Here is a 22,034-nt window from a genome sequence, read left to right on the forward strand (position 1 = left end):
TCTGCGATATTCTTTGCGGCGTCCATCTTCATTAAATTTTGATATCAGCTAGAGCCGGCCAGAGCGCTGCATAAATAAGTAGCCACGCTTCCCTTGGAGGGCAGCGGCAATAACAAAAGAAACAAAAGCTGGCGTATCCGATTCCAGTATGGAAATACAAACAGACAATGACACGCCCCTACTGTGAGATAGAATCCCAGAAAAACAAGCCGATTTCAACCTCAAAATGTACGCTTTTAGATAAACCAATACTGCTACCTAAAACACGGAGATGCTTGTGTCCCTGGTTTCCGTGACGGGTCACATATATATTTTGTGTTTGTGTTCCCGTTTTACTCACGCGAGACTTCTGTCGGGAAGATCCAGGGAAACCCTGTGACGTCATGGGGTCGGACAGCTGATTGTCACTTCCGATAAAAGAAGCCGGTTTGCCGGTGATCGAGAGAGGATGCTCTCATTCATTGCTTTGTGGATTACGCGATCGATCGCTCTACACTACTTGTTTGGTTTGTCATCGTCTGTGACTGGTTATCTCGTTGTGGAAGTAACATCCATTGGATTATTTCACCTTTGGGATTCTGAACAGGACAACGCTGTACTTCATCGCGCTCCCGGACTAAAAGCCTTTCCGTTGAGGCCGATTCAACATACACAAACACGCATACACACATACTTTACCTTGGACTGAAACGGACTATTCCAACACACATACATACATTTTTGTTTATATATATATATATATATATATATATATTTGTATATATTGTTGGTGTTTTAGTATATTGGTGTTTCTTGTATAATACACTTTGGGTTGATATTTATTCTGTTTATTTTGTTGAGACATTTATTCAAACACGTTAAAAAAAAAGGTTAAAGAACCAGTTGACGTTGTGTAAACTGCCTGATATAGGCTGAGTGTTACATGCTGATTAAATCAGCACAAAAGTTGAGCAACGTTATCTAGCCTTATTAGTTAGATTTGCTAGTAGACCATAGCAACCTACTCTACTCACCCTAAAGTTGTCGATGTAACTTGAAATGTTTCATTGAAACATTAAACCTTCTCCATTTAGGTGTGAAAGCTGACAGACTTGCAATGCAATGAACATAATTTACAGTAATTTGGGGAAGTTCTTGTAAGCTAAAAAAATGTCATTTTCTCTGTCATTTTGAAAGCTCTGCATAAGGAACAATGGTTTTCTTCTTCTTCTTCTTCTTTTAATTTTTTGGCAGATTGTTTGAACATTCTGTTAACATCTCAAATGTCCTCTTTGTAACGTTCTTATTTGACCATTAAATAACCAAAATGGAACTTCCCCCTGAAGTCAAATAAGGAACCTTGAACTGCAACACTCATAACCAAAAGAGAACATTTGACATTTTAGGAATGTCCCTACTAGAGACTAGAGAACTTTAAGGGAATGTTGTGCAAGGTCACGAGAATATCTCCTCCTATATTTCCACTTATAGAAAACCATTATAAAGGAAACACTTAATGTGGTTTAGGCCTAATTCAAGACAGTGATATTAAAAGACAGAGATCACTGGGCTACACACCTTATTAATAAAGTATACATGAATTTAGATATAGTGGTGCAGAGCCAGTGGTTGTTTTGTAGATCAGAGCCCTGGATTTGATGTGTGCGACTATTGACAGCCAGTGCAATCTGACGAAGAGAGGCGTGATGTGCAGTGCTCAACGTGGCTTAATGCATTATGACAGTGATACTAAAAGATTCAGTATATACAACTTGGTAATGCAGATGCAGACATGTTAAGCATTTTCAAAATAACGTCTTTCCATGGGGGAGAAAACGCTGAACATAAAAATAGTGTCTTTCCACTTTGTTTACTGTGCTGTACTGTGCTAATAGTAGGCCTGGATGGTGGTTATGACAAGAAAATGTGTGAGATAATAGTTTTCCCTTGTTGCTGTTTTAGTACATTGGGCCATGTAAAGCATTTTAGGATATCCCACACAGCCTTAACACATTGCTTTCAATGAGAAGTGAGAAACATTTCATGTGAAACCTCCACTGAGGCAAAGGGCATGGGAATTACGTCTTCATGTAAATTATATATTGGGGTATCATTTTGTCATCATGACATATGTTGGGGTATTTTTAATTCAAACAAAGTTTTCAAAACCTAAGTTTTTTTGTTTTTTTTCTTTTTTCTGAATGTTCCTTGATTTCTGTCCCGAGTCCAGGAGAGTGTATAAAGCTGAAGCTGTGGTAATTGATCTAGATGTGTGATTTATAACAATGAAAATATTTCAGATAGTTCTGAATAACCTTTTTCTTCTGAAAAAGATATGAGAAGTGTCTGTAGCTGCATCCGCATGGAAATTTAATGCTAATTTCATAGCTATCACATTATATATGTCAAGTAACATACAATATTTGGCAAAATTAAATATGGACTGGAAGAGGTTGTTCATGTAATATTTACACAATCTAATTTCACCTCAACTTTTTTTCTCTCCTTGGTAAACAAGTATACTTGCTTTCAAAGCTTTTTAGGGGAACATTTTTGGTATGGGTGGAATTAGGGAAATGAGTGGTCCATATTTCCATATTCCAAGATTAATACAATTAAAACTATACACAAAAGCCTAGAAACCTTGAAAGTATACAAAATAAATAATGGATGCATGGTAAAAACTTTCCAAAACAGTTTTAATGTGACATTCATTAAAAAAAAAAAAAAAAAAAAAAAAAAAAATCAGCCCATTATATATATATATATATTACATATATATTACATATATATTACATATATATATATATATATTTTTTGTTTGTTTTTTTTTTTGTTTTTTTTGTTTTTTACATAAACCTGCAGTTCAGTGACTTAATTTAAAATTCTCTTCTCACAGATACATTGAAAATAATCATTGCATGGATAATCAGCCCATCCTGATCCATGAGTTAGAGCACAGTTCTCTCTTCTTTGTCCAGTAGGCTCATCACTCGCCCAGAACCTGCAATAACAGATAAGCATTAGATGTTCAGTTCTGCTTTCCGTGTGATATGATACTGTAATATGATAATCATTTATTAGATATTAATCAGTTCAATTCAGTTATTTCTCACGAAGAGGTCAGTGTGCTGCCATCAACCCATTTCCACATGTTCTCCACATCAATGTCATTCAGACCAATCCAGACTCTAACACCAGCAGACATTTTCCAAATAACAAAATTCTGAGAAAATGAAACAATAACACATTTAGGTCTTAAAGAGAAGTAACCATTTTCTTCCTATAAACTACCATCAAGTAAGAAAATTAGTTTACTCACTTGTTCTTCTCTGTTGTTTATGATGATCAGATCTGCTCCTCTCTCTGCACAATATCTTCTGCTTTCAGTCCAGCTCATCATCTCAGAGGAAAGCAAATAAAGATTGGATTTATAGTAAGTCCATCCATCTGTAAACACAAGCAGTTTTGGTTTAAGCATTTTATTCTCATTACACTGGTTTTAACCTGTTTCACCTAAATAATTAGTAATGTATCCTTTAAAAAACTACACTTGATTGTTTAGTTTTAATATACTTCATGTTTACCCTTTTCACTAAGACTTTTTAACAGTTCGTTTTTCTCCTTATTTAACTGGTCTCTTTGATTAACCAGTACAAGGTTATTTGATGATAACCTATCTCTCTCATTTGTCAGTTCAATGTTCCTGATTTGAAGCTGGTCTCTCTCTCTTGTTAGGTCGGTATTCCTGATTTGCAGCTGGTCTCTCACTCTTGTGAGGTCGGTATTCTTGATTTGTAGCTGGTCTCTCTCTCTCGTTAGGTCGGTATTCCTGAGTTGTAGCTGGTCTCTTTCTCTTGTGAGGTCAGTATTCCTGGTTTGTAGTTGGTCTCTCTCACTTGTGAGGTTGGTATTCCTGATTTGTAGCTGGTCTTTCTCTTTTGTGAGGTTGGTATTCCTGGTTTGTAGCTGGTCTCTCTCTATTGTGAGGTTGGTATTGCTGATTTGTAGCTGGATTCTCTCTTCTGTGAGGTTGGTATTGTTGGTTAGTTGTCTCTCTTGAGCATGACATAACGTAAACATGACAGCCAGCACTGCGGCTGCAGATAGCAGAAGAACACACAGCAGCACCAAACACACTGGAGCTGCTCTGGAGCTTCTGATCTTCACAAAATCACTTTCTGTACAATAACAAACATGATATTATTCTCTTTATTTGTCCACATAAGACAATCAACTGAAAGCATGAAAACTGAGTGAAATATTAATCTCAGTATTTGAGAATTCAGGTGATTTACCTTGCATTGCGTTTGTGATCTCTTTTCCAATTTTACCTTTTATAACGCCATCATTTTCGTAGACATCAGTGGTTTGTCCATCTTCTCTGTGCATTTTTGAGGTTGTACTTCTCTTTATTTTCATTTACACTTTCAGACAGTTTTGGTGTTGTCAAGATCCTAAGAAACTAGTACCCTCTAGTACTAGTTTCACTCCTGGAGTGGACTGTATTTTGTTCCTTATCTGCGTTTGTGTATCAAGTATTTATACACAATGGAACTGTTTTGTGGAAATGTTTCAAGTATTTATGCATAAAGGAACTTAAAGGAAGGTCACTGGAAAGATTTTTTTTTTTTTTTTAATCAACACAGATGGTGTTCATTTAAATGCATTTATTACCAAAGAATCACTCAGTGTCTTTATATGTAAAATCTGAAGTACAAAGTTAAGTTAAAATGTTTTTCTTGTCTTGAATTTAAGCGAAACTCGTTTCGAACCCAGAATATTTGTTTAATTGGAAGATAGCCATGAATAACACCTACTGACATTAGCAGAAATAAATAATAAGGATAAGGGTTTTGGATCTAATTTATTGGATATAAGTATACTTCTTTTAAAGTAAATAAATAAATAAATAAATAAAAATATACTGTTAATCTAAATTATACTTTTAATCTACTTTGTATGTACTTTTTCAGAAATATGCTAAAATTGCACTTAAGTATACAGTACTTGACTTATAATGACAGAAAGGCCTCAGTATGTTTGGCCTATACTTGTACTCAGTCTTTTATAGCGTGACGGCTACAGCTCATTTAGCAATATCCAGATCTCAAGTTTACCGCCAGAATTTCCTACCTTAAAGGTGCCCTAGAATCAAAAATTGAATTTACCTTGGCATAGTTGAATAACAAGAGTTCAGTACATGGAAAAGACATACATTGAGTTTCAAACTCCATTGCTTCCTCCTTCTTATGTAAATCTCATTTGTTTAAAAGACCTCCGAAAAACAGGCGAATCTCAACATAACACCGACTGTTACATAACAGTTGGGATCATTAATATGTACGCCCCCAATATTTGCATATGCCAGCCCATGTTCAAGGCATTAGACAAGGGCAGCCAGTATTAACGTCTGGGTCTGTGCACAGCTGAATCATCAGGCTAGGTAAGCAAGCAAGAACAATAAAAATAAAAAAAATGGCAGATGGAGCGATAATAACTGACATGATCCATGATTACATGATATTTTTAGTGATATTTGTGAATTGTCTTTCTAAATGTTTTGTTAGCATGTTGCTAATGTACTGTTAAATGTGGTTAAAGTTACCATCGTTTCTTACTGTATTCACGGAGACAAGAGAGCCGTCGCTATTTTCATTTTTTATGCACTTGCAGTCTGTATAATGCACAAACATGACTTCATTCTTTATAAATCTCTCCAACAGTGTGTAACGTTAGCCCGTTAGCCACGGAGCACTATCAAACTCATTCAGAATCAAATATAAACATCCAAATAAATACTATACTCACATGATCCGACGCATGCATGCAGTATGCATGACGAACATCTTGTAAAGATCCATTTGAGGGTTATATTAGCTGTGTGAACTTTGTAAATGCACTGTATTATACTCGAGAGCTCGGGGGGGCAGGGAGCACGCGATTTAAAGGGGCTGCACGCTGAATCGGTGCATAGTTATGATGCCCCAAAATAGGCAGTTAAAAAAAATGTATAAAAAAAAATCTATGGGGTATTTTGAGCTGAAACTTCACAGACACATTCAGGGGACACCTTAGACTTATATTACATCTTGTAAAACTGGTTCTAGGGCACCTTTAACTCTGCCACACATGGAAACTGTGCAATTTCATGTCGATCAAATCCTTAAATTCAAAGCCCTTATGAAAATTTACCATGGTTCCCTTTCAAGGGACCTCGTGCTGAGTCAGAGTCTTCAACTGTTGGAACGCCTCTGTGTGATTGCATCATGAAGCACGTGTAAAATCAGTCCAATGGCGTGACGGAACATCATAGGTGGGAGATGTCATCGACTAGGAAACTATAAATCATACCCAGACCAAACAGTGTTAGCTTTTGTGTCTTCAGCAAGTGATCTGTGTGACTGTCAGTCCCATTTATTGTCTGTCTTCCATCATTGTTGTAAAGCATATATTGTATATATTACAATGGTAAGCAAGCAGCAGTTTAAATTGTGTGTTCCTCCCTGCCCTCACTTCATTCCAGGTGGGGATACACATGATGTATGTGTTGTTTGTCTGGGAGGGGAGCATGCTCAAGCCGCCCTCAAGGGGGCTGGTTGTGAGCATTGTGAAAATCTTCCCCTGAGGATGCTCTGCTCCCGCTGGTCACTTTTCGATGGAAGTGAACTGGCAGGTGTTCCTCATGGTTCTGAGTTGCAGAGGCACAGCGGTGGCTGCAACTGTGTGGTTTGCAAATGGATCTCAGAAGAGGGTCTGGCCTGTACAGCTTGTGCTGATCCTACACCAATAACAAATCAGGAGAAGCAATATGACTGACAATGTAAATACAGGTATTCAGCCCTATATGCACTGTATATGAACCTGAGTCTAACACTGATGAAGGAGAGATTCCAGCAGAACCAACAACTTTGAGAGTTATAGTTGTGTACCAACACTATGCAGCTCTGGTGAGTCTGTCTGGCAACCAACATCCCTCGTGCTGTCGAGGAATTTACAAAAACCTCTACAGTTTACAATGACTCCAGTAGTTAGAGTTATAATGTTTCTCACTTTAGAATATTGATCCAAATAATAAGTAATTCTTTCTGAAGGAGTTGGTAATACTTCAGCCATTACTAGTGGGTTACCATGACCTTCATTTTATAATTAATTATATATTATGCATTATTCACATTAATTATGAACCTGTATATGGTACTTCTTAATATTTCTCTGGGAGGTATGAAAAAAAAAAATAGTAGTTACTGATTAGCTAATGGTGAACTACCACCTTCAACTGAACACTATTACTTACTAATTCATTAATTAGAGTTTCTTGTTAGTTCACAGTAGTTACTAGAGTGTTAATAATGCATTACTCATTTTTTTTTCCCTGTGTAGTTATTTATTAATGAAGGATCAGTATTCTAAAGTGTTACCGACATCAGTATGGCTGAAATAACATGCCAACGTTTATTGTTGTAATTAAGACTCCGTCAATTAAATTGACTATTTGACCGTTAAGGCTTGATATTGTAAAATTTAAGACATTTAAAGACTAAAAAACTACAAGAAAAGAGACAATGCTTCAGCAAAGGTGTTTAACAGAGTTTAATAAACATTGAAAAATGTTTCACTGACTGTAATTAAAAATATTTCACATTTAAAATATTTAAATTATTTAAATTATGCAACAACTCAGTTCTTACCAACAATGTAAAATTTAACATCATCTCACTTAAGGAAGTTTATACACTTTAATCCAGTATGCCATAGCTTAGAGCTTTATAGCTACATTCAGCTCAGTTCAAGTACACAGGATGGATCAAGGTTAAAACATAACCTAATAGTATACATAACATTCATTCATTTATTTAGACTTTTACTGGCATGTAAACACTGATCAGCGAACATAAGCAGAAGCTCAACCAAAGTTTTCTGATATCTTTATGAAGTTTTTGAAAAGTCAAAGTGGTAGTTGCAAAGGCAGTCTATGGAAGGAAATCTGACAGCATTCTGTCATCAAAAATACAGTATATTGCCGAAAGTTTTGGGACGGCTGCCTTTACATGCACATGAACTTTAATGACATCCCATTTTTAATCTGTAGGTTTTAATATGGAGTTGGCCCACCCTTTGCAGCTATAAAAGCTTCAACTTTTCTGGGAAGGCTTTCCACAAGGTTTAGGAGTGTTTATGGGAATTTTTGACCATTCTTCATTCTTATGAGGTCATGCACTGATGTTGGATGAGAAGGCCTGGCTCGCAGTCTCCGCTCTAGTTCATCCCAAATGTGTTCTGTCGGGTTGAGGTCAGGACTCTGTGTAGGCCAGTCAAGTTCCTCCTCACCAAACTCGCTCATCCATGTCATTATGGACCTTGCTTTGTGTACTGGTAGGCAGTCATGTTGGAACAGGAAGGGGCCATCCCCAAACTGTTCCCACAAAGCTGGGAGCATGAAACTATCCAAAATGTCTTTATGCAGAAGTATTCAGAGTTCCTTTCACTGGAACTAATGGGCCAAGCCCAACCCCTGATAAACAACCCCACACCATAATCCCCCCTCCACCAAACTGTACACTTGGCACAATGCAATCAGGTAAGTACTGTTCTCCTGGAAACTGCCAAACCCAGACTCGTCCATTGGATTGCCAGACAGAGAAGCTTGATTAGTCACTCCAGAGAACACGTCTCCACTGCTCTTGAGTCCAGTGGTGGCGTGCTTTACACCACTGCATTCGATGCTTTGCATTGCACTTGGTGATGTAAGGCTTGGATGCAGCTGCTCAGCCATGGAAACCCATTCCATGAAGCTCTCTATGCACTGTTCTTGAGCTAATCTGAAGTCCACACAAAGTTTGGAGGTCTGTAGATATTGACTCTGCAGAAAGTTGGCGACTTCTGCACTCTGTGCGCCTCAGCATGCGCTGACCCCGCTCTGTGATTTTACGTGGCCTACCACTTCGTGGCTGAGTTGTTGTTGTTCCCAATTGCTTCCACTTTGTTATAATACCACTAACAGTTGACTGGAATATTTAGCGACCCATTCTTTCACAAATGTTTGTAGAAGCAGTCTGCACATCTAGGTGCTTGATTTTATACACCTCTGGCCATGGAATTGATTGGAACCCCTTGAATTCAATGATTTGCAGGGGTGTCCCAATACTTTTGGCAACATAGTGTATCTTAAAGGATTAGTCCACTTTTAAATAAACTTTTGCTGATAATTTACTTACCCCTATGTCATCCAAGATGTCCATGTCTTTCTTTCTTCAGTCGAAAAGAAATTAAGGTTTTTGATGAAAACATTCCAGGATTTTTCTCCATATAATGGACTTCAATGGGCACCAAACGGTTCAAGGTCCAAATGACAGTTTCAGTGCAGCTTCGAAGGGCTTTAAACAATACCAGACGATACCAGACAATGAATAAGGGTATTATCTAGCGAAACGATCGGTCATTTAAAAAAAAAAAAAAATGTTTTATAAGCACAAATGCTCTCCTTGCTCTGTTCTGCGATGGGCGTTCGTGACGTCACGTAATACGCAATTACGTTGAAAAGGTCACGCTTGACGTAGGCGGAAATACAGAGTCGGTGTTTACAAATTGAACGTGCATTTGCACTAAGTCAAACGCTGTTTACAAAAAAAAGGTAAAACAACTAACCACCCTGTGCCATCAGACTGTCATACCCTTCTCCATCAGAACAAAAACACCTCTAAAGGGGGTTGCACACCGGACGCGAAGCTTGGCGCCGCGCAGCGTTGCGTCTCTGACAACTCATATGTATCGCACACCGGCCACGCACATATACGCGCAAGCTCAATTTTGAATTGACTCCTGATAGAAGAGCTGCACAATGGGAGTGTTTTACGTCAACAGGGAAACGTTACATATGCCTATGCCTTAATATTTCGCACTGAGGTTAGTGTACATGGAAAAATGGCACAACAAAGCAAAATGAAAGAAAAGGCTTCATTTATTATACATTTTTAGACATTATTCAAGCTGTTAAACTAAAAATGTAAAACTAATGTATCTTGAAGCACAGGGTGAAGTCAGTATGTACATTAACAACGATTTGAGAGAAATATAATATACATTTAATGTAAAACAATATACATGGCGCTCTGTGGCACGGCAAGATTTTGAGTCGTTGCTGGGCACCACCAGTGTGTGCACACTCATAGAAAACAATGCGTTCTAATTTTAAAGACGTGGCGCGGCGCAGAGCTTTGCGTCCGGTGTGCGACCCCCTTAAAACACTGTTGCTCAGTAACAGTGGAAATCCATTTTGTCCGGTAATGCAGCGAGATGAAAACAGGGACTCACCGACTGATTCTAATGGCGGGATTGAAATGGTCCAGTCGTGGCAGCATTGAGATTCTTCCTCTGTTGGCAATGGTTGGCATTTGCCACGTGCACCACCACGTCTCATTAGATCTTCGTCTGCCCGATGCTTGAGAGGTGTGTGTCGCCGCAGCAGTCTCTTCCTCTGTGTATTCCGGTTCAAAAAGGTAGGGCAGGGTGAAAAACTCATCTTCTCCTCGAAGTTCAAAATCGTCCGACATTGTTGTTTTACCTTTTTTTGTAAACGGCGTTTGACTTGTAAACACTTGGAAGTTGGTACTTCTGCCTACGTCAAGCGTGACCTTTTCAACATAATTGCGTATTACGTGACGTCACAAACGCGCATCGCAGAACAGAGCAAGGCGAGCATTTGTGCTTATAAAACTTAACCCTTTTGAGACCCCAAACGACATTTGCTCAAATAAAAAAAAAAATTTCTCTTTGTCCAAATGGCATGAGACTTTGTACAGTGGTAAACACTTTTAAGATCTACAATTTAAAAAAAAAAATGGAATGATATCTTGTTTTTATGTTAGTGTAAAAAAAAAAAGTTACACTCGTGGTCTTCGGGGTCTCTGGAGACCCCAGGCAACAAAATGTAATTTTGTAACAATATAATATATTTTTTAAAAACCAATGTAATTTCACTCTGTTTATTAATGTTTTTTCTCAACATTTGTGCAGTTTTTGGAGGATTCGTGATATCTTTTAAATTTATATAAATAAATAAAAAAATTAAAAAAATTAAAACGGAGACTGAACAAGGGTTAAACTTACTTTCTTTATTTTTTAAATGGCCGATCGTTTCACTAGATAAGATCATCGTCTGGTATTGTCTGGTATCGTCTGGTATTGTTTAAAGCCCTTTGAAGCTGCACTGAAACTGTCATTTGAACCTTGAACCGTTTGGTGCCCATCGAAGTCCACTATATGGAGAAAAATCCTGGAATGTTTTCCTCAAAAACCTTAATTTTTTTTCGACTGAAGAAAGAAAGACATGGACATCTTGGATGACATGGGGGGTGAGTAAATTATCAGCAAAAGTTTATTTAAAAGTGAAGTAATCCTTTAATTTGTCTTCTGGAGAAGAACAAAAGTCTTACGGGTGTGGAACAACATGAGCCTGAGTAATTAATGACAGAATTTTCATTTTTGGGTGAACTAAGAGAATCCTTTGTCTGATTTTATTATCTTTACCTTAAATGCTAAATATGATGTACTTCACCTTACTTTTTCATGTGATGTCATGTCAGGACATAAGATCAGGTGATCTTGAACAGATTCTTAAAATCCCACAGTGTGAATAGTTATTAATATCTTCTGAGAGGCCATTCACACACATTCTCACTTTCCATCTGTGCTGTCATTTAATTGTTGGTCTATATGGCTGCGTTTACACTGGCACAAAAAATCTGACACAGATCGGAATTAGTTGCACACGTGTAAACACAAAAATCCACACGATATCCGTTTTTTTTTCGCATCTGATCTGAGCCTCTTCCAAATGTGGTTTTAAATCCGATACATATCCGATCTCATGCGGCATACGTCTAAACACGCATATCCAATTCCCATTGGAATTCCAAGCCACCACATGGTGAAGGCGACATGTTTGCTCAATAAAAGGTAGCTTTAAAGGTGCTCTAAGTGATGTCACGCGTTTTTAGGCCAAAACATTTTTTGTCACATACAGCAAACATCTCCTCACTATCCGCTAGCTGCCTGTCCCCTGAACACACTGGAAAAAAAATTGCGGTTTCTGTAGTCGCCACAAGCTCTGAAAATGGCAATAAAAACAAACTGGTGCAGCCTGGACCACAAAACATAATAAACATGCTCCAGCCAATAACCAACAAGAATGATTTTAAATGCACGTTCATGACTGTTTCAGGAAGCATGGAGGGGAGGGGGAGGAGGAGGAGGAGGAGGGAGGGTCTAGCTAGCCTCTGTTTTGTTTGACAACACTTCGAATGTCAACAGGAAGTTACATCCACCCAGGACCACTTAGAGCACCTTTAATGTTGTATTATGAAGCAGATGTGCTTGTATGCACTCGCACTAAAAATTTGCAGCTTTATTATTGAGGTGGGAACTTTATATGTCTAACATTATCTATTTTTCTAGAAAGAAATTGTGCACACACACATACATTAAGCAGCTGAATTTTAACCTTTGCCCGGTTAATTTAAAAGAGACTGTGTTATTGTTTTTCTTATAAGCCAAAAGCTTCACTGTAGCTACTCTCTCTCTCTCTCTAGCATGTGCTCTCTCCCTAGCTTGCTTGAATTTAAAAAAAAAAAAAAAAAAGGAATTATAAAACTTATAACTGTAGATAAAATATCAAACATAAATTACCTTTATTTTCCGGTCTATATCCGTTCAGTCAGAAGTCGCGCTGCAATACATCCATGACACTGACGGCTGTTAACTTATCCATTCTGGCAGGTAATCATGAACACCTGACATGAAAAGTATAAATAATTTTAATAGCAAGGCCATTCAAAACCCGAGGGTCTACTATGTGCATGTAAAACTATCAATGGCAGTAATTTTGAGGCAGGAAGTAATGTAAACACAGATATGGGATACCAGTCGCGTCTAAAGTGAAATGTAAACACACTGGCCAAAAAATCGTATATGGTCAAAAGATCGGATCTGTGCATTAAGACTTGCAGTGTAAACAGCAGCCTGTGCGTCAGATGGCCAATTTGAGTGATGCATTGCATTTCGGGCACTTTTTATATGTTTGGATTCTGAAAGAGCAAGCTACAAAATCCCTCTTCTCAGGTGAATGGAACACAGCACGAGACCTGAAAAGGGTCCCAATGATTCAAACAGTCACGCAAACCGCCACATTCTTCCAAACAGTCTTGAGTCCAAAGCAAGACCAAGTTTAAATGCTCCTGAGTTCATGCCAAGAGCAAGACCAGGATCTTGGATTGGACTTCAAATTCTCAAGACCAGAGTTCAACTGTCTTGATGGATTCCAGTAAGTGGCCCTTAGAATTTGATTTACAGCACACATTTTTATTTTTTATTTTTTTTTATCTACTAGAAATGTAAACACTATTGTGCTGTTTCACTACAAATAGAGTATGTAAATTTTGCAGCTGCTGGAATGGAAGCAGCTCAAGTTAACCTGATGAAGTTGCAGTCAGAGATGGTATTAACCTGGGCTGATTCACTTAAGTGTAGTATGCTGCTGTATTATGCATGGGGGAAGAACACAGTAGGGGAAAAGCGCTTGCTCGGAATTGAAATAATTAGCGTGAGCGGTGCATGGGGAGTCATATTTACTCAGTTTAAATGTCTGGAGCTACACATGCCTAATTACTTTCCTCCAGACCAACCGCTGGTTTGTTGTTGTTCAACACAGACTTCCAGCAATGAATTTACACTCATTCATCATAGTGTAAATTATACATTAGTGTGGTATATTGAAGCACAGGCTCAATGTGCAGAGTGGGGTCCATTCAAGTCATGCATTCTGACTTGTTTGGAGACAGAATTAAGATTTAATAACTAAAACATCCCATTGGAATCATATAATATATTGGCATAGTGTTTTTTTTTTTTTATTCAGTGTTTGCACATATGAATATGGAACTTTATTCAAGACATTTTAAAGGTCCCATTGGAGACGACTTTATAATTATACAACAGGTAAATGTGATTTATTTGAACCATGTCTATGTCTAATGAAACTGCCTCTAATACTGACACCGAACATAAATTAACATTAGAAACTGCTCACTGAAGAATTCTGAATTTCCCTTAAACTAACTGCTATATTCATTCCTATCGTTTTCAGCAGTAAATTACTTTTCTAGCCCTGATGCACCCAAAATCTTCCCTGCTAAGCCACTCAAATATTCTCTGAATATCTAGTTCAGCACCCACTGTGTGCGTGATTGATCCCAGAGCTGATCTCAGCTCTGTACGTGGCAGATTCGGGTTGTTCTGCAGCCTATGAGAGTGTCTGCTCTTTGCCACAGAGGTAATTGTACAGGGCCCAAGGGACTAGCTGACTGTAGTAAGACATGTAAGTCTGTTTGAACCATAACTCCCATCTTCTAAGAATAGCGAAGTACTCTTAGTTCACTCTGTTCATTTTTTTACTAGATGCACACTTTTTAAAACAAAGATTTTCTTAAAAAAAAACAAAAAAAAAAAAAACGTGTGTTTAAGGAGCAATAGCATTTTCCTGAATAAAAGTAGTGTGCTATGTACAGTATTTTCTTAGATTACCATATGACTAAATGGAGGGTTAGTCAAGTGTAGTACCGACTTGGGTGATACTAGCAATCACACAGTTACTACCAATGTCAGCCGTACAATCAAAGGGGAGTAAAATCGTAGGAAATTATTATTAACACTTTCTCTACTATTGATATTTTCCATCATAATTGACACAATGTTTTTTCGCCATTGACAAGTTTTTCCAGCAATCCCTGTTTTCACTGTTATATGATAGGGGGTGCTGTTACACATCTTCAGAAATAGTACAGCATCTCTGGATCCAAAAACAAGCAAAGAAGAAGATCTGTGTAGACACTTATCTTGGTTAAGTTTGTAGTGCCACTTTTATTAGTTCGTTTGTCCCCAACAGTGGAAACTTGTGTAACAGAAAGCTGTGCAGGTAAAACTTCACTCCCCTGGCCTCACGAGGCATATTAGGCGCCTCCTAGGCCGGTTGACGCAGGTTTAAATCCCATGCATGATTGGTGCCGTGACCCGGATGGGAATGATGTTTAGGAGGATGTGTGTAAGGGAGGACAGTGCTCAAGAAGTGTACTAGCAACTGACACTAGGGGTTCTTTCCTTGTTAGCGCATGCCTCCCACGTCAGTTGGTGCTGGTTCGGAGCTCGGAGCTGTGCGAGTAGGACAGGTTAAACTTGAACTGCAAATTGCAATGCACTGCTAGCAACTTTTAGCTATACAATAATAGTTCACTTTAAAAAAAAAAAAAAAAAAAAAAAAAAAAAAATCAATAATAAAAAGTCTTAAATAATTTAGAGCCATGTTTGTGAAATATGTAAAGAAAAATATATAACCTTGCTTGCTTTAAAGAAAAATGCTTAACATTTGCGTGAACACTGGCACTCGACACATGGGCACTAAAAAGTTTTATCCTTATTCAGTGTCTGCTATTTCTCTCCAGCAGTTTTAAAATGTCAAAAAATGTCTTTGTACTCATTTAAACTAGAGTTGTGTGTATCCCTTTTTCCCCTCACACAAGCACGTCAATATGGGTGCATATTTTTTGTTGCCGTCTGCAGGAGTTTGTTGTTGTTCCGTCTCATTGGTTTCGTTTTCGAGCTTGAAACAACAGTCAGTGTTGCCATCTTGGAAAAACTAATTAGTGCAAAAAAAAAAAAACTAATTAGTGCAAAAAAGGTGCATATGCAAGCTGACTGTACATTGTGCATGTTGTTAGAAAAATCTGAGGCTATGTCACACTGCAAGCCTTAAAGCTCAATTCCGATTTATTGCTCAAATCAGTTTTTTATTTTTATTTTTTTTGTATAGCTTTTCTCGTTGTTTTAAACGTGGCCAATATCAGATTCCATTGTGAACAGATCGTGGTCCTGAACTGTCCAGCATGCGCAAAACAATGATAAAATGACGTCACGCAGCATGCTGTCATACGGAAGTAAACACAGAGGACATTAAAGTAAGCGATTTCTTTCTTTCTTTCTTTCTTTCTTTCTTTCTTTCTTTCTTTCTTTCTTTCTTTCTTTCTTTCTTTCTTTCTTTCTTTCTTTCTTTCTTTCTTTCTTTCTTTCTTTCTTTCTTTCTTTCTTTCTTTCTTTCTTTCTTTCTTTCTTTCTTTCTTTCTTTCTTTCTTTCTTTCTTTCTTTCTTTCTTTCTTTCTTTCTTTCTTTCTTTCTTTCTTTCTTTCTTTCTTTCTTTCTTTCTTTCTTTCTTTCTTTCTTTCTTTCTTTCTTTCTTTCTTTCTCCTAACGACTTGCGACTTGACTTGGACTCGTGAACAAATACCCGAGACTTGACTTGGAGTTGAAGACAGAGACTTGTGAAAAATAAGTCTTTTGGCGTGACATTCCCGATTACGTTCTCTACTTACTACCCCACACGATGGCACGAAACATCACATTTTACTATCTCTTCATTCCCAAATATGTGCTGCAGCAGCGAATATCACAAATCATCTCTAAACACACCAAGCCATCGAGCACGTGACGCATCTGAAGGCACGCAAATTCATCACCCATTAGAAAACAAATAATAACAATAAAGCCAAGCCTTACCTTGCGATAAACTTTGTCATTTTATTTGAAAAGCAATCAATTAATCTGAAGGGAAGCTGCAATGTTGCACAGCTGCAGAGGCTTGCTTGTGCTCCATTTTCAAGAAGTACATGTCCTTTTCATTTTTTTATTTATTTTTGCCCAAGTATTTGATAATGCATATAATATCCAGATTTACCGTGTTAAATTGTATTTGGCTAGAACGAGCACTTCCATGCATGCGCATTTTATGACCCTGTCCGTCCGACTTTTATCCACAGATCGGTTTATTAAAGCGGAACTCAGTAAGATTTGCGAAGCTCCCCCTACAGTTTCCTTCAGTGAATCACACTGTCGTAAATACTCCAAGCGCAGCTCTGGACTACGACTACAACGCTCACCAGCGCAGTAGTTTTGCAAATGCAGTACAAGAAAGAGGAGGTGGGTAATTTGCAAATACAGTACACTCGATGAAGGTGGGTAATTTTCGAAATTGTCTTATGAAGTCATAATATATATATTGTTTTTGAATTACCATAAAGCATTTTGTCACTCTCACGTGAACGTGAACATGAGGCGAGATTGTTTCGGGTCGGTGCAGCTCAACTTGCAAGTGCTGTATTCTGGCGTAGACGTGCCAGAGGCGGTTAGTGCTAGCCTCAAATACACCATTACAAGTCAATTAGCCATCGTAAGGACTTAGAGAACTATTTATGAAGGTAAAAAAGTTACTTAGTTCTGCTTTAAGTCACAGTGCGTTAATATATCGCCTTATCACAAACGAGACACACAAAAGAAAATGTTGTTCATCGTGTTGTTTACTGTAACGCTTGTCTATACATAGGTTTTGTTACCGCCGGCGCTCACTGGAAGACATTTTCCAGCATTGCTTGAGATCTACAGCAAACTATGGCAACTCGTATAGCTCAAAATACACAGCACTTTTTTCCTTGCAGTGGTTCTAAATGGTATAGTTTTGTATAAAGTTAGAAAGTAAAATGATTTAAGTAGTATTTTGTGTGCTTTATTAGACAATTTTAAAGTAAAAGTAATCTGTTTTGATATTTAAATACACTGTTAATTACAATAACAACTGGCTGAAAAAAATAAAATAGAACAAAGATGACTTGAGACTCGACTTGGACCTCTAAAGACTTGAGACTTGACTTGGACTTGACTTGACCTGGTCCTCAAAGACTTGAGACTTGACTCGGACCGCAGGGACTTGTCAACATTTCTGGAGTTTTAAACATTTATGATGTTTTGCTTGTATATAGCAACGTGATCTCGAAATACGTGTGTATTTTTATGTAAAGTGCGGCTCTAACACACCTACATTTACTTATGTTTTCATACACACTGAAACTATATTGACAGCACTAAAAAGTGTGAATGTGTACAAATTCCCATGTATGAATATTAAAATCTTGAAAACAATTATGTAATCGTTAAAGTCCCTGTAAAGCATGTGTGTTCTGAGTTTGTCACACCACAGAAAGATGTGTTAACCACCCAGCCAAATTTAATAAAAAAAAAAAAAAAAAAAAACCACCAAGTAAATGAAATGTTATCAAAATCTTGAAAAAAATGAGCAGTATTCTCGGCTCTCAAACGCTTGGGGGCATGTCTGCTGTCGGCGCTGAAACCATGGCCACTCGCGAGAAAGATGTCTCTCTCAACTTACTTGTCTAATTAGTCAAACATACTGATGCATATAAACAAAAGAATCATGTTAGAGGATTACAAAATTAAGTAGAGTTACTGTGGAATACTTATTAATTATAACATAAAAACACAAGGCAACTTACACTCATTGGTGGGCACATTGTGCTGTTCACACTGTCATGACAAAAACAGATCAGAGTCGCATTGTTACGTGCAGGGCCGGATGGAAGAGACAATGCACGGTAATCCACAAAAGAAGTACTTTAATGATAACGAATGGAGATGAACATGCTTAACATACATGTAACACAACAGTGAACGGACAAGGAGTGAAGGGACTGAGTCCATAATAAAGGGTGTGCTGACAATCAGGAACAGGTGCAGGCAATCCATGATGAGGAGGAGAAGACGAGGGAAGTGAGTGCAGGTGTGGAGAACAGGAGGATCATGGGAATTGGAGTTCAGGAGACAAGGGATCTGTGACACACATATAAGCAAATAAAAATCGGATTTGGGCCACATTTAACTGCAGTCTGAACTCATGTAGCGACTCATAATGAAATAACTGCACATAATGTAAAAAGTATTGCATTATTGTTTTAATAAAATATTCATAATGTACTTTCTCAAAATGTAATAATTTTTACATAATGAGAAATTTATTACATTGTAAATTCACCAAAAACATTGTCATATTGTCAAAATTGTAACAGCTTTTAAAACAAACAAACAAAAAATATTAGTATTCCCTTACAGTACATTTTTAAAAATCTACATTAGAAAAATCTACATCCTGTCTTAAACTACCTGCAAAATGCAACAGATTTTAATTTTCATGCTATTATTTGTCACGGGTTGAAAAAGCATACGACGTTGCAGACAAGACTTGACTTGGCAGGAACACACAACAGGAATCATCAGACAGGCAGGGTAAGGACAACATAAAAAATGTGTGACAACAAACTGGCACAGGACAGCAAACACAAGGGGATTAAATAGGACAGCAAACAAGGCAGGTAACTAGGGAGGACAGGTGGGGCAAATGAACCAATAATCAGGTAACAAGATGGACGGGGACAAGACAATTGACAGGAGGGCACATGGCACAGAAAAGCATAACAAGACAAGCCATGTACTCACATCGAACATGAAATCACACACAAGCACATGACCAGTGATAACCAATCACTAGCCATGAGCTTACACAGAACAAAGAACAGACAAAGATGTGAGAATACAGGAGTGTCAGGGCTCTGTCTCAAAACCAAGAAACACACTAGATCAAGGTGACAGAACCCTGACAATTATTATGATTATTATTATATTTTTATTAAACATAAAGCATTGGTATTCCTTTACAGTACATTTTAAAATCTAAATCCAGTCTTAACCTGCCTACAAACTTACTGATACTACTACTACACTGTAAAAATAAATAAATAAAAATAAATTGGTTTAACTTAAAAAAGTAAGTTATCTGGTTGCTTTAAAATTTGAGTTCATTGATACAATGAAGGTTAATGATTTAATCAACAGAAGCTCAAAATAATGTTATCTGAACCATTTTAATTATCTAAGTTGATTTGACAAAAGAAAAAAAGTTGTGATAACAAAATATTTTTACAGTGTATTACTAATACAACTACTACTACACTACTACTTATATACATAAGGTATACATACTGTAACATGACAAACAGTGTTAAATACCAACACTGTACAAATGTAAAAAAAAAAAAAAAAAAAAAAAAAAAAAAAACAGTAATATAGCAATGAGGTGTGTGTGTGTGTGTGCGTGTGTGTGTGCGTTTTTGTGATTTATGAGGACACACATTTGTATAATGACATGGGTATTACTCTGGTATTACGACGTAAACATGAAATATGAGGAAATTTCATGAGTCATATTTAATTAGCTTTAAAAACATACTAAACAATGTTTTATTAAAAATGTAAAAATGCAGAATGTTTTCTGTGATGGGTAGTTTTAGGGGTAGGGGTAGTGTAGGGGATACAATGTACAGTTTGTACGGTATAAAAACCATTACGCCTATGGAATATCCTCACTAAGATAGCAAAACAATTTTTTTTTAATATAGCAAAACATATTTGGCAGCTTAGGACATTCACACTTCAACAACTTGGCTTCAACAACTTGGGATGCCCAAAAAAGGCTAAGCGGTTAGCTAGGTACTGTGCTCTGTCTGCTATTATAGGCAGACGCCATATATGGCGGAGGCATTGTTACTTATACCCATAAAAACTGAGAGTTATGCTTAATATTGTGATGATCTGCTGTATGCTGGTCCATGATTTTGTACATGTATTTGACTGCATCTAAAATATTTATGTCCCTGTGTATTATTTCTCTTAAGTGAACTTAAAGGGTTAGTTCACCCAAAAATGAAAATTCTGTCATTTATTACTTACCCTCATGCCGTTCCACACCCGTAAGACCTTTGTTAATCTTCAGAACACAAATTAAGATATTTTAGTTGAAATCTGATGTCTCCCTGAGGCCTTCATAGGGAGCAATGGACACTTCCTCTCTCAAGATCCATAAAGGTACTAAAAACATATTTAAATCGGTTCATGTGAGTACAGTGGTTCAATATTAATATTATAAAGCGACGAGAATATTTTTGGAGCGCCAAAAAAAATAAATAACGACTTATTTAGTGATGGCCGATTTCAAAACACTGCTTCAGGAAGCTTCGGAGCACAAATGAAGTGTCCATTGCTCCCTATGGAGGCCTCACAAAGCTATCGGATTTCAACTTAAAATACATTATGAGTTGCTACAACGTAGCATACGTGTGCTGATGATAAAATTTGCATCATGGCCACTGTAAGCATTCCCTAGCCTATACATGAAAACCAAAGTGTACTTTGGGATTTAATCTTCTCATCCTTCTAAAAAGCAGTCATTAAACTAGTAGAAACCATGTCACATTTGTGAATAGCATTTTTTTTTTTTTTTTTTTTTTTTTGGAAACTGTTGGTGTGAGAACTTCTGCTTCTTGAATCATTCTGTAAACAAGTCCACAGCTGCTGGCAAACTTCAAAAGGACAATTATTTCACCTTGATTCTCATGTGTTCCCCTGCTGACTTCAGCTGTGTTATCTGCTAAATTACAGAGCAGCTTCTCAGATCTGACTCCTCTGATTTACATTTATACAAATCGGTCACTAAGGATGTGCAGTTTGTCTTTATTGAACAGCTGTGTTGTTAATGAGAGGGTTTTGAGAACCACACATGAAGGCATGAATTCATATAGGGCCTTGCGGTGGATACAGGTTTGGGTTCTCTTCCTCAATCTGCCGTGGCTGGAAAAACAGAAAGTCTCACTCAAACTCACACCATTGGTTGAGCCAATGTTGCTTCATCTGATTGGTTAGGATGCTCAAATAAACAGCCTAAACCCAGTTTTGATAGTACCACAGAGCCACAACATCTACTAAACTATAATATGCAATGTATGTTGTTTGTACCTTCATGTACCTTTGTACCTTCTCAATGGAAAATTATGATTTATGTTGCCAGATGGTGTAGTTACAACATCTATCAGCAGGGGTTAGTGCTAACCAGCTAAACCCTGACCCTTTGCCTATTACCTTTAAAGAAAATAGCTTTCCAGGGACATTAGCATGATGGCAGCCGAGTGAAATGACTTGCCTTTACAGCAAGCTTTGTAGCCAATAGTAGAACATACTAGTTCCTTCTTGAAGAATGGTGCAATATCTTTGAATATTATTCAAACTTTGTGTACCAGAATCCAACAATATGTTCAAACTTTGCAGTTCCATCC

At 37.4% G+C, this 22,034-nt stretch overlaps 1 protein-coding gene across 1 annotated transcript; it reads right to left on the reverse strand.

Annotated features, from left to right (window-relative positions):
* Window positions 1-2,826: 2,826 nt before the first annotated feature.
* On the reverse strand, window positions 2,827-4,472 carry LOC125262878 (C-type lectin domain family 4 member M-like). Its single transcript, XM_048181722.1, has 5 exons — window positions 4,278-4,472; window positions 3,567-4,160; window positions 3,302-3,429; window positions 3,096-3,205; window positions 2,827-2,983 (listed from the first exon to the last, which is right to left on the reverse strand). Exons 1-5 carry the CDS (start codon window positions 4,399-4,401, stop codon window positions 2,854-2,856), a joined length of 1,086 nt encoding a protein of 361 aa, XP_048037679.1. The 5' UTR covers window positions 4,402-4,472; the 3' UTR covers window positions 2,827-2,853.
* Window positions 4,473-22,034: the final 17,562 nt, after the last annotated feature.

Source organism: Megalobrama amblycephala, linkage group LG2 (assembly GCF_018812025.1).
Source record: "Megalobrama amblycephala isolate DHTTF-2021 linkage group LG2, ASM1881202v1, whole genome shotgun sequence".
In the NCBI taxonomy this organism is placed as follows: domain Eukaryota; kingdom Metazoa; phylum Chordata; class Actinopteri; order Cypriniformes; family Xenocyprididae; genus Megalobrama; species Megalobrama amblycephala.

Bases quoted from the DNA above. Each gene is read 5' to 3' on its own strand.
- LOC125262878 (XM_048181722.1), bottom strand. From the start codon at position 4,401: ATGAAAATAAAGAGAAGTACAACCTCAAAAATGCACAGAGAAGATGGA. The intron at 4,161-4,277 runs GTAAATCACCTG...GTTATTGTACAG, and splicing joins GATCACAAACGCAATGCAAG to AAAGTGATTTTGTGAAGATC. The intron at 3,206-3,301 runs GTGAGTAAACTA...TCATTTTCTCAG, and splicing joins TAAACAACAGAGAAGAACAA to AATTTTGTTATTTGGAAAAT.